The 12,591-nt window shown below is 35.8% G+C and overlaps 1 protein-coding gene across 5 annotated transcripts in view; it reads left to right on the top strand.

The window, feature by feature from the left end:
* ARMC2 (armadillo repeat containing 2) overlaps window positions 1-12,591 on the top strand; it is a 69,820-nt gene that overhangs the window by 29,092 nt on the left and 28,137 nt on the right. For all 5 annotated transcript variants that reach the window (XR_003991792.1, XR_003991791.1, XM_030489238.1 and 2 more), the window contains 4 exons: window positions 443-545; window positions 3,095-3,315; window positions 7,547-7,692; window positions 9,792-9,891. Coding sequence is in view for 3 of the 5 variants with exons in the window: in XM_030489238.1 (XP_030345098.1) it covers window positions 443-545; window positions 3,095-3,315; window positions 7,547-7,692; window positions 9,792-9,891 (570 nt within the window). In the remaining 2 variants the exon portion in view is untranslated. The remainder of the gene's footprint in view (window positions 1-442; window positions 546-3,094; window positions 3,316-7,546; window positions 7,693-9,791; window positions 9,892-12,591) is intronic.

Below are 12,591 nucleotides of genomic sequence, written 5' to 3'. Positions count from 1 at the left end.
GAAGAGATTTGTCATTGTATCATTGTATTATTAACACTTTTACTTCCCTTTTATAATCTCTCAATGACCATTAGTACATCATAACATTGTGTTTTCTGGTATGGTGAGAACAACTTTCATTATGTATTGTTGTGCTGGAGTTCCTTATGGCATGTCCATAGATGCCAAACCAGTGAACCTGTGCAGAATTTCTTTGTAAGAGTGACTTAGGGAAGAAAAACCTGCAAGTTACTGATATACTGCCTGCAGAAAATAGATTATAAGTTTTTATATCATCTGTTACTTTACAGTTTGGCTGAGTATACTGTCAGGGTTTTGGTTGGAATTTAGTAGTTCTGTGAGAATACAAGTTTGCCATGGTGTCTGAACTTGTAAAATGTTATGTTACATTTTTGTATGTAGATTTTAGTTGTGATTTTTATGTGTTTTACTTTCTTTGCAGATGAAAGTGGATGGAAGAAATCTTCTCAGTGTTTGCAAGCTTGCATTTAAAATTTGCAGGAATGAAAAAAATGATTACATCATTCAAAATGACGGTTTATTGGGTATGTGTTCTGTTCTTGTATATAAGCTAGGTGTTGAAATTCGGTAGTTAGATTGATCATCTTTCAAGAAACATTCTCAGAGTTAACTTAGTCACGCACTAAAAATTGGTCACTAGGTCAAACTAACAGTCCATCTAGTCCAGTATTCTGTGCCTAATGATGGTGACAGGGAATGCTCTTTAGGGAGAGTGTGGAAGCCCACATGTTTTCTGTGATCCATTTCCCTTGTACTACTACAGCACTTAGAATTGTTAGATTGTATTAGGAACATTAGATGGTGCATCCCTGCCTAATCCTTCTGAGCCTCTGTTTATAGACTTTTTGTTCATTAATTTGCCTAATTCCATTTTTGAATTTTCTGCTTCTGTCTCTGCAATCTCATAGAGTATTAAGTTTCAGAAGTTCTCTGTCTGCTGTTTTAAACCTATCTGCTTTTCATTATGCCCCTGCTTGTAGTTTTGCATGATTTGGAAGAGTTTCTACAGTCAGCTGAACTTCCACCTTCATGATTTTTTAAACTGCAGTCGTATCTTTGCCTTCTCCTTTTCAGACGCAGGCATCTCAGCCTTCTAGTTGTATCTTTGAAAGAATATTGTGTCATTCTCTTGGTTGTTTTAGTAGCCATTCTCTGTAACTTCTCTGACTCCAGCAGATCCTTCTTGAGATGTATAGAGCAAAGCAGTCCATAGAAGTCAGAACGTGTCTGCACCAATTTTTATACAAGTGAAATAATGCTGTCTGTGTTGTCGGCCATCATCAGGAAGGGTATTGAGAACAATCGTTGGCTTTTTTAGCTGCCTCTGCGTGTTTAGTTGATGGTTTCGGAGAATTTTCAGCAATGGCTGTAAGATCTCTTTTGTTACTGTAACTGCATTTGTGTCATACACACACACCTTACAAATACCAAGAAAACTACAGTGTATGAGTGATACTCAGTATCAATTGATGGTCATTCCTTTCATTAAAACTTCATTATGTTTTATTAATGTAGGCCTTGACTTTGCAAACATTTTTTATTTTGTAGCATGTGCATAAGTTAGAGCATATGTGTATATCTGCTTAAACAGATGAGAGTATTCATGGTCTTAGAGTTTAGTATACAAGTGTTGTCAGAGATAAAGACCAGATAAACCTTTCCAGTAGTAAGATCAACAGGAAAGGACTCGGAGAAAAGGGAACAGCTCAGGTTGTTCAACTGACTTTGGATACTGAGAACTGCAGTTTTGTAGAGATGAGCATCATACCAAAATCTGGACAAGCTAAGTGGCTATTTATGTGTAAGCACAGGGTTTTTTGCTCTCATTTCCATCTGTACTCACTTTTCTTTCACCTGCTCTTCTTTCCCTGGATTTTAAAACTAGTGAAGGAAAGATGCTTTTGGTAGGGGTTTTCTTATTTGTTTATTCACTCTACATTTTTGACCCACCTTATCCAGGCTGAAGACATGGACCTCATCATAATCTGGGTTATCATCATAATCGAGGTTCCTGTTGCAGTCCCTGGGTTATATATTCAATTTCTTTTTCTTCCTCTGGCCCTGTGAACTATTTATGTGCATCTGGAGCAGCTCCAGTAGAAGAAAGAAATTAACCATTTGTTCCAAAATAAACAACTACTGTTCAAGACCCAATTTGATACTGAGCAGAACAGGAACCTGAAACTGATTTCTCACATTGCCACAGCCCAGCTGATTTAGCCAACCAGTAGCATTTGGCGAGGGTGGGAGTTGGATCAAGAGCCTAGAGTGGGTGTACTTCATCCATATACACCCATATACTTGGAGAAAGTTTCAACTGGAGTTGAGACTGAAAAAACTTTTAAAATCTCTGAAGTTTAATGAAATGGGAAAATGTTTTTATTCAACTGGATTGAACACAGGAAGCAGAAGTAAATATCAGTTTCAATCAGTTACTAGAAATTCAAAATTAAAAAATTGGATAGGATTACTTAAGATATACCTACCAAATTCAGAATGTCTCAATTTGACTGTGAAAGATACATTGGGCCTGTGCTAACAGCTGTTAATTTTAACATTTCAGATATCTGATGGTGGTAGCATAAAGCAAAACCTTTACAGTAACTTTACCAACATAAAAAGTAAATCCAAAAAGGCTATGAACAGACTTCAAATGTGAGATTTGAGTTAGGCACCTGTGCTTTTTAGTGCTCCATTTGAGATGTTGAAGGCATTTGATTTTTAAGGAAGTAGTGGGAATAAACCTCTCAAGAATGTCTCAAGTTTAGTACACAAAATTACACAAAAACACACAATCACTTTTGCAAATCCTTACTGAGATTTTCAGTGATTACTGCTATGTGTGTACAACTGGTGCTGGTTCTTGAAGCCTGAGAGAACAAAAGTTAGGCCCATTCTCTTGTTCATTGATAATTGTTTCTTGGTTTCAATCCAAATACACAAGTTTTCTAGCCCACTTATTAGAAATGTTCAATCTGAGGTTTTTTTCCCAATTGTTAATTTCTTCAGTGACTGGACTGTATCAAATATAAATGTTAATATTAGGCTTTCTGAATAATTATTTTCCTTTTAGATTGTTTGTTGGAGGTCCTAAGAACTGAAGATCTACAAAAAAATAATGAAGCTCTCTTGTATTGCATGGGAGCTATAAAATTCATGTCTGGAAATGCAGTACTCCTTAATGAAATGGTGAAAAAAGGAGCTGTTGAAATGTTGCTGCAATTACTGAAGCAGATTAATAATGTAAAAGAAAATGACACATATTTCTCCAACTTGGGGCACCTATTAGTCCAGGTTAGCATTTACTTTTATTTCTAAAAGTACACACTTCAAAGGTAAAGTCAAAATTTAATTAAAGGTGATAAGATAACCCTGTGTGCCACAGAGAGAGTTGTACCTGTGTTTGAATAGACTTTAAGAAGTTTACATGAAGTTGTTTAGGACCTAAATTTAATTATCATAGATATTGTTGTGTAGTCGATTTTAAAGGCTGTAGAAATTCTGAAGTTAACAAATATTTTTATGTACATAATAAACCAGTTTCTTCTTATTACTTTATGGTGCTGACAATATTCCAGATATTATAGTAAACAGATAAAAATGTGTTCCCTGTCTAAATTCTTTAAACTGAAATAGTAAGTACAAACTGGTTCTGCAATACTTTGGGAGATGCCAAAAAGATTTTTATTACAAGAATAATGCATTTCAAAGAATGCATAGGAAAGTATAGCTATGTTTCTCTGACAAACTGTTTTTGAAGGACTGATTTAAGGAAAAGGTAGCTGTAAAAGCCAACACTTTTTGAATATATTTGAAGGCAGCAGGCTCAAAACTATCTTGTCACATATGAGATACCTTGTAGGGTTTTTTGTATTTGTCAAGGATTTGCCAGGTAGATTCCTGGCATTTGTTGTTGAAATTATTGAAGTAAAGATCAGTGAATGGTGTAATTCTAAGGTTTTGGGGACTTCATAGGAAAATACACTGAGCAATTTAGTGAGGTAGTATTTACATTCAATTTCTCTACTAATTATGCCAGGTTTTTTTCATTCCTTACTAACTTAAAAGCAAGGGATTTTATACTACTTGAAATAATACGAGGAAACAGCTTACATCACGTTACTATAACTGGTTTTTGTCTGTTTATTTTAGTGGAGCTATGAGGTATGTCTCTCCAGAATAGTCATAAACCAAACATAAACAAACTGGGAGATGCTAGAAAATGCTGAATGAAATGGGAGATGCTAGAAAATGCTGAATGAAATGATGTGGCTTAATATGTACGTTTGCGTAGAAAGTCTCAAAGTGGCAGATTGCTAAAGACTGAGAGAATATGTGATGAAATTGGAAATTTTCTGCTTGTCATGTTCCTATTTTCTTTCCTATATGGTCCTGTCATCATTAAATTCCTATATGAATCACAAAAGTATCTTTTATACACTTCCGGTTTTAGAATTGGGAATGTTAACTTTCTTGTGGCACTGTGAATTCTCCAAACAACCCTCCCCCCGGAAGAGGGTAGATTGAGATTAGATATTAGGAAGAAATTCTTTATTGTGAGGGTGGTGAGGCATTGGCACAGGTTGCCCAGAGAAGCTGTGGCTGCCCCATCCCTGGCAGTGTTCAAGGCCAGGCTGGATGGAGCTTTGAGCAACCTGGTCTAGTGGAAGGTGTCCCTGCCCATGGCAGGGGGGTTGGAACTAGATGAGCTTTAAGGTCCTTTCCAACCCTAATCATTTCATGATTCTATGAATTCTAAAATCATCTATAGTAGTGCAGATACTTAATTTTTCTTCCTCCTGTGAGAAAAGCAGTGCTTCCTGCTGCTGTGTGACTTTTTTTGTATCAGTTTCTTTAAGAAATTTACATTAATGTGCACCGTTTTTTACATGTGAGTAAATTGTTCAGTCCTTATAGACAGGTGTAGGAACAGTTCTGTCTTCAGGCATATAGTAATGAAGAAAGTTTCATCTGTGATTTATGTCTTCAGAATAAAGGAAGTTTTTGTGGTATACTTTAACTTGTAGCAAAAGATCAAATATCCAGTGGCATACAGAAAATAATGAATAACTACACGTCTCCAGAAATAAAGAGAAAATTGTATTGGAGGAGAAAACACCTTAAATAGTCATAGTGGTCTCTGAGGGAGGCTCTGCCATCTTTTAATGCTGATGGCTGAAGGAGCTCAGTTAACTGGTACCAACTTTCAGTTCTTTAGCTGTATAATTGCACAATCACCAGATGGCAGTGTTATACATAATCTTGCCAGGTCCTTTTTGTGGGAATAAACTCAACTCCCTCTCTGATTTTTTCTTTATTACACAACAGATTTTATGTAGAAATTCCACAATACAAGAGTGAAAATATTTGTAATAATAATTATTTTTCCTTAATAGAGGACATGAAACCAAGGTCATCTTTGACTTATGTTATATTGCTTCACCTAATAGTCTGATTATATTTGTACAAAATACGGTAATGCTCAATCAAAAGCCAAGGCTTTTGAAGTGTTGCTGACAAGACTTGACAAGTATTCCATGTTCTTTAATTGAAAAGCACTTAAATGTCTTCTCCTTTAAAAATAGCATTTGTCTGCTGTGAAATTTTTCTGTTTGGGTAAATTTGATCTTTCGCATGGCAACATAAGGATTAGGGCTGGTGGGGATTACTAGAGCCAATTGTTATGCATTTCTTCCTGAATCATGGCATCTGCTTGAAGCAATCAGAATATCTCTTGAATTCATTTGCTGTCTGGCTAGTTTCTATTATTTTTTAATCTGTACTCTTCAAATTTCATTTGCATACTAGCTGTTCTTTTGAATTTCATTGTCTCGCACATTTAAATGTATATGTTATTTTGCATTGCTTTTCCTTTCCAACTTTTTGTTGCGAAGTTTAGCTAGACTTCAACAAGTATCATCCTAGGCTGAAAGTGAATGTCTTGTATGTGGGCATTGAATGGAGTCTTCTGTGTCTATTCCATTTGGCAGGAGTTTGTCCACTAAAACTTCTGAATAGCAAAGTATATATCTGAACATTTTTATTTTAAAATATTTCTCCAGTATTGTGTTGAGTTTTGAAGCATTATGACTTGTGATATGCTTGTGAATGCATATCTGGAAATGTATTTTTTGCAGTCGTTCAGTTAAAATAACAAGTAACTCCAGGTGTCTTCGTAAAATATGAGCAATATGAAGCAAATGGCTTCCACAGATTCAGTTTCTGTTTATTCTGAAGATAATATACATTTCATATTTAGTTCTGAAGTTAAATCCATTTATGTATCATGTTCACATCATATCATCACGTATTTTTTTTCCCCTCTGTACCTTGTGTCTCTCATTTTGACACATTGTTCCTTCTCCCATTCTTCCATTACAGAACATTGTGCAGTAACTGAAGACATATCCACTTTTGCCAAATTTGTTGAAGTAGGACAGCAAATATTAAAGCAGCTTGAGAATGGGCAGAGTAGTGCATAGAATCCTATGAGCAAAAGCTCCTCAAACACAGCAACTTAACCTGCTCTTAGTAATATTTTTCCTTTAAAATTAACGATTACATATAACTGGACAAGCAGTCGAATTCAGTGATAAAATACTTAATTTCTATAGGGTTTTTTTGTGATAGCTTTCGTGTCTTATCAGACTACATTTAAAACCAAATTGAAGTTAAATAACTTACTCCAAGAATAAGGAAAATGTGAAGAATTCCCATATTCACAGAGATTAAATGGCTTCACATTAATTTTGTAGTAAATTCTGGTTTAGATCAGCTATTAACTTGCATGTCATTGCCTGTCTGACCTTGGAATTTGAATACCCTTACCTTGGAAGAACATTTCAAAATATTCAGTAACTTATTCATTTTGCATATCTACAAGTGGTTAGGTATTTTATGCTTAAAACTCCTTGAAATAAAACAGTATCTTCTGAAAATATTTTGGTTTCTCCAAAATAAACTCAAGGACTTAACTTTTTCATTTTTGTACTGTTCAAATAGTAGATTTATCTTGATCTTGATTAACTTCTAAAATTTTAAATCACAATAAATTTTATTGCCTTTTAAAATAAATTTAACTTAGTTTGCAACTTACAGTTATTATCAAAATATATACTAGGATTAATTTGTAAGACTTAAATGTAAATTTGCAAAATCAGATATTAGGCAAAAAATCACTTTATCCACAGCATTTAACCTAATTTCCAATTGGTATATGGTTGTATAGATGCATACAAGTTTTTAAAATGTATGAAAGATCATGTTTCCCTCAGAGAAGGAGGCTACATGCAGGCAAAGACCAGTATCAAGCTTTCATTTTCAAGCACTTAATCTACACAATTTTGTTACTCGCACATTTTCTGTTACAATTTATCGGTAGATACATCCCTGCAGAATGTTAGCAGGGCGTTCAGACTGCCTTAGACGTTGTGAATGAGACGTGAGCTTTATTAAATCCACGGAACAGCGTGGATTCTGTTGTAAGCGGCTGTGATTAACGAATCTTCAAATATTCTGTGGGCAGCTGGCAGCTACCTTGCGAAGCTTGGCTGACTTGGCTCCGGCGAGACGCCAGCTCATTCGCAGCGGTGCAGTCTCTGAGCTCTGTGTGGCGCTAGAGCAGCGCATGAGGGATAAGGATGTGTGCACCTATGTTATCAGGATATTCAGGTATGTGTGGAACACAGTCCTATTTCTTCATGCATCAAGTCGGTGTTACTGCTTCGAGTGACCCCACTAAAATTCGAAGATTTGCATTGAATTGTTTTCTTAAAAGCTCTGTGTAGTTTTTTAATGATTTTGTACGATAATTGTGTCTTTATTAATTCTGATAGAATTGTTTAATTGTAGCCATACAAACTTGGATTCATTGTCCCTGTGAAAAATGTTTTGTTGTATTGTGTCATTCTTTGATACTACAAATTCTGATCAAGATTTTAGATTTTTAAAGTCCCATTTCTTATATTTTAAAACGGCATAAATTTTATGTTAGACCATGTTTAATAAAAATAAAAATGAGGTAAATTACACAAGCTTAAGTTACATCGGGGACTGTGTTTTATGAAATGAAATGCCAAAGAGAGAAAATGTGACCAGTGTTCATTGTTTTGAGCTGTCAGAGAGTGTTTGAGATTAATCTGTGGGATCAGGGCTTGAGTGTGCAGATGGAAGCGCTGAAAGAATCTCCATTTTATGAGCAGCTCAGTGGCTGCTTCCCCAGATGTACTTTTCAGAGGGAGATCAGTAGGAGTGAATCACCCCAAGAGATCCTTTTGTCATCTGCATAGTTTCTCAGTCACAAATATTCCAGCTGCCAAGTGCCAGCTTGCAATATCCGATGCTAAATGAACTTGCAAACAATTTAAGGATTTTGAAGAAGTTGTGAAAGTAACTGTTAGTAATTTCAGGAGGAGTTGGGTTATAAGCACAATTTATGAATGCTGTTCTGGATGAAGTGTTTGCCATTGCTGCTTTGTTACTGTATTGAGTCATGTCACCTGTGGCTCCATGTTCATTGAGATTCTGCTATGGACTACTTTTCCTGTTCAGCCCCTCCAAATTATCCATCACATTCTCCTTGCTAGATGAGATTGGGTTGTGCTTTGAAGAGCAGCTACATGAGGGACTGTCATTCCTTCTTCCTCTCCACTGCTATAAACAGGCAAATCTGATCCTTTGCTGTTTGTGCTACCTGTAAAGCATGTGAATTGCTTCTCCAGTTCCAAGCCACATTGTCCACATCTGTCTCTCTAAGTTTGTTCCTAAAAATAAGTGAGTTCTGGCAATAATTACACCACTTCGAGCATATTTACTTCTTCTAAGGACAGAGCATTTCTTTTACTTGGAAAATGCCATGGCAAGTGGGGTAATGGGTTTGTAATTGTAATTGTAATCGATATCAATACTGTAATTCTGACAAGGACATTTGTTTGATCTAGAATTCAATATGGAGCAAAAGTAATTTTGCTCATTGAAATTTTCCTACTGTTTCAGTATTTTTTCTTACGTTTAGTGAACTGCATGCTCCAAGGATAAAAATTAGCCATAAAATGAATTTAATTAGCTTCCTGGAAATTGCAGTCATGTTACAAAAAATACTGTACCATACAGAGCAGGGATTTGAATTCTGGTTTGTCTTCTAGTAATACGGAATGATTATTCTTTTCTCTCAATCAGTTTACTTTAGGTAGCTTCCTTGTAGAGAATCTGTTCAGATGATTCATTTCTCCAAGTCTGCAAGTCTTGCTATAATTGGTTGTAATTGAACACTAACACAGATATTTGCTGGGTTTGATTGCATGGGAAGTAAGAAGTTATCCTAGTTTGTTCTGTCATTGCAGTATTTCTGGTATGACCAAAGCATGTCCAATTCTCTGTTTTTGTAATGGTCAAGGTGAGCAGTGTAGGACCGCAGCAGCTGTTAGGGAATATACAGAGATAAAATTGCCCTTTATTTCCTCTCTTGTCTGACTTTCTATGTCATCTTGAAATTACAGTTCTCCCATTTAACACTAAGAAGTGCTAGTGTTAGCATACTGTGCCTATATGGCAAGCAGGTTGGGAAGCTTCGTATGTTCGCTTCTTCCTATAATTCACTGTGGCATGGGTAGCTAGACTTCTGTTCTCTCCTAGAAGTCAGAGTATTGGCATTCATTTCATTTGTTGGAAAATACAGCTCTGAGAGTTGAAAGCAGCATGACTTTTTTAAAGGATCTTTTGTGGAAAAAAGTGCTTTCATTCACTTCTGTTATATTTTTGTGTCTTTGTAGCAAACTTTCTTCCTACAATGACTTCTGCACAGCTTTAGCAGACTGCTCCAGATGTTACATCTTATTTTTAGCCCTACTAAACAAACACCAGAAACAGCAGGTCAGTTTTTAAATCTCTTGATTTTTATATATTAATCCTCAGATGTGTCTGTGTATTATTGTGTATAAGCTTGTTTTCAGTGACCTACTTTTATGCATTTACCAAATAAAAATTTTAAATGGTTGACAGCATTTTTAAGTAGTAAATAATTGAAATGAAATAATTTAGATTAAAAATTCAAAGCAATACAGAGGACAGATAGCTGATTAACTTGTCTGTCCTTCGCATGTGTAGAAAGCAAATTGTTTATTTGAATATTTAATAGTAGGAAATTATTGGGATTTCTCCTGCCCTCCTTCTCAGCAAAATAGGTGTGGGTTTTTCAGAGCTAAGCAGTCTGAAAGCAAAGGAAAACTTTTTCCGTGATAACTGCATAAGGTATCAGAATGTATCATCTACCAGAGAAAACCATATGCCTAGAATAGTGCATTTGGAACTTTCACCTAGAAATAAATGCCTTAATTTTGACCTTCAAGGGTTAGGTGTTGCTGTATTGTCCTGCTGTATCAGTGATCTTTCCTATGTTTACTGGAGCACCAGGCTCAGGGGGTTTGGTGCAGGATCACAGTTTTAAAGATTGCCACGTTGGTAAGAGTGATGTTCCCAATGTATGGCAAATTACTTAGCTCTATTGCCAGGTAAGATTTAAGAAGAAAATAATTTTTATGTAAAGCATAGATGTTCAAAGGTGGAACAAGGTTTCAAAACATAGAACATTAAATTACATTCAGATTGTTCTTACAAGTAAGGAACTTTCTTGGCTGCTCCACCATCTAACCTAGCTTGAGGACATTTGGTTATCCTATACAATTTCTCCCAGGGTTAGTAATTCCTGGAGAGTTGTTGGAAGGAGGTCTTTCGTGCTGCTATTGTTAAAGGCAGAAGGTAACCAGATCAGCTACACTGAACAATATTCTCTCTCTTGCCAAATACAAAAATAATTTCTCCCTTTCCTGTTTACCTGCATCCCTAGTTTTGGTGGTAACACTCATGGAAAAGGAACAAAGATTGTTGTTTCTATTCTTCTAAATGCCTGTCGATTAACATTTCTACAGTATATCTGAGTATTTCTAGGTTCAGGCTGCTCTTGGATTGTATGGTCTTCAAAGACACGTTAGTAAAAACGCTATGTAAGTGCTATGTAAATAGTATTAGAAATATCAAAGGCATGATATTTTACTAAATTTATAGTTCTTTTTCCTTGTGAGCACTGAATTAAAAACTCAACAAATGATGGGACTGGGAATAAGAAGCTTAAATTAAATTAAATCTTCCTCTCAATCTTTATCTGTAATTTTACAGGGAAGTTTTCTAGGCCTCTGAGATAACAGTTTTGTGTTATAAGAAATTGTAGGCTCATACATAAATTCAAATCATTTGTTGCCAGGTAGTGCTGAGAATTTAGCTTCTCATTTGTCTGTTTTATTAAGTGGTCCTAAAATACATCATTCTTCACTAGATTAGCATTGCTTTTTGTGTTAAACTGTCAGTTGTTTTATCAAAATACAAGTTAGTAAAGAAATAGCTTATGTATTAAAAAAACTTAGTTATTATGTTGTGATGATTATATATGCAGTGTCTTCAGAATAATTATTTCTTGCTGCAGTTTTTAAACAAGCATGCAACTGTCAGTTGTCAGCTTAATGAAGCCCTGCAGAAACAAGAAGAGGGACGTAGATAATGTAATGCGCCACTTTTTTCTGTAGTATATAATAAACACTTTAGCTGTGAGAAGTGCAAATGTTTTTCCTGAGGTGTAGTTGGCACTGCTAATCTTTCTTTTAAAATGCTGACAGCTAGTGAGTTATAGCGTGAGTTGGGATATGTTGAAAGGAAAACAAGTAACAGCAATGTGAGTAAAATTGTCTGCTGGGGAAGAAGCAAAGAGGAGGATAAATCAGTATTATTAACTCAAAGCATTAAAAATCCTCAGGACTAAGAACCGATATGTTAAGAAGAGAAGTGTGTGTGTTTTCTGTATTTTCAGGTTGCAGAATTTGTGGGGTCAGGTTTTTTTACTAGCAGTCATGGCAGCAGAAACATACTGGGGAAAAATAAAACGGGCATTCAGACTTTCTCATAAATGTGACTTTAAAAATAAGCATTAAAGCTTGTGAAAATAAAAATGTGAGCACTAGAAATAGGATTAGTGACTTGCTCCCGTACCCCACACTGAATTCCACAGCTGCCACCCAAATAGTGTCTATTCTTCTCACCACACTGCAGTTTTAGCTCTATCCTTGTTTTTTCTCAGCTCATTTTTCTCTTGTGTAAAAGAGAAAGAATGGGAGAGTAGTAATTTAACTCTGAGAAAGACTTGTGGGGAAATTGAGTTGCAAGACTTGCTAAATTCATGTGTCATAGTCTTAGGTGAGGAAGGGTTGGAAAAGCTGGATCTGCAAGGTAGGACTGAAGTATTCAGCAGTGCTTGTCTGCACATCTGAAGTACATGTTCTGTTGGACTTCACTTGTCAACTTGTGGTTGGTTTTGTGGCTTACATGTGTGCAATAATAAAAAAACCCTTGGTCGTTGCCACATGCTGTGAAACCTGTCAGAGGTGTTCTTGTAGAGCCTCTACCTTGAGGGTGAGCTTTGCATGCTTCTCTTTCTAGTCAGCATTGTAGACTTTTGCCCATCTCTAGAAATCTTTTAACGAGATGCTGTTCTCCTGTCCCAGATCATTATCATCTCTAAGCTTT

Source organism: Strigops habroptila, chromosome 6 (assembly GCF_004027225.2).
Source record: "Strigops habroptila isolate Jane chromosome 6, bStrHab1.2.pri, whole genome shotgun sequence".
In the NCBI taxonomy this organism is placed as follows: Eukaryota; Metazoa; Chordata; class Aves; order Psittaciformes; family Psittacidae; genus Strigops; species Strigops habroptila.
The sequence above is the reverse complement of the archived record's forward strand: the minus strand, read 5'-3'. Positions and strand labels throughout refer to the sequence as shown.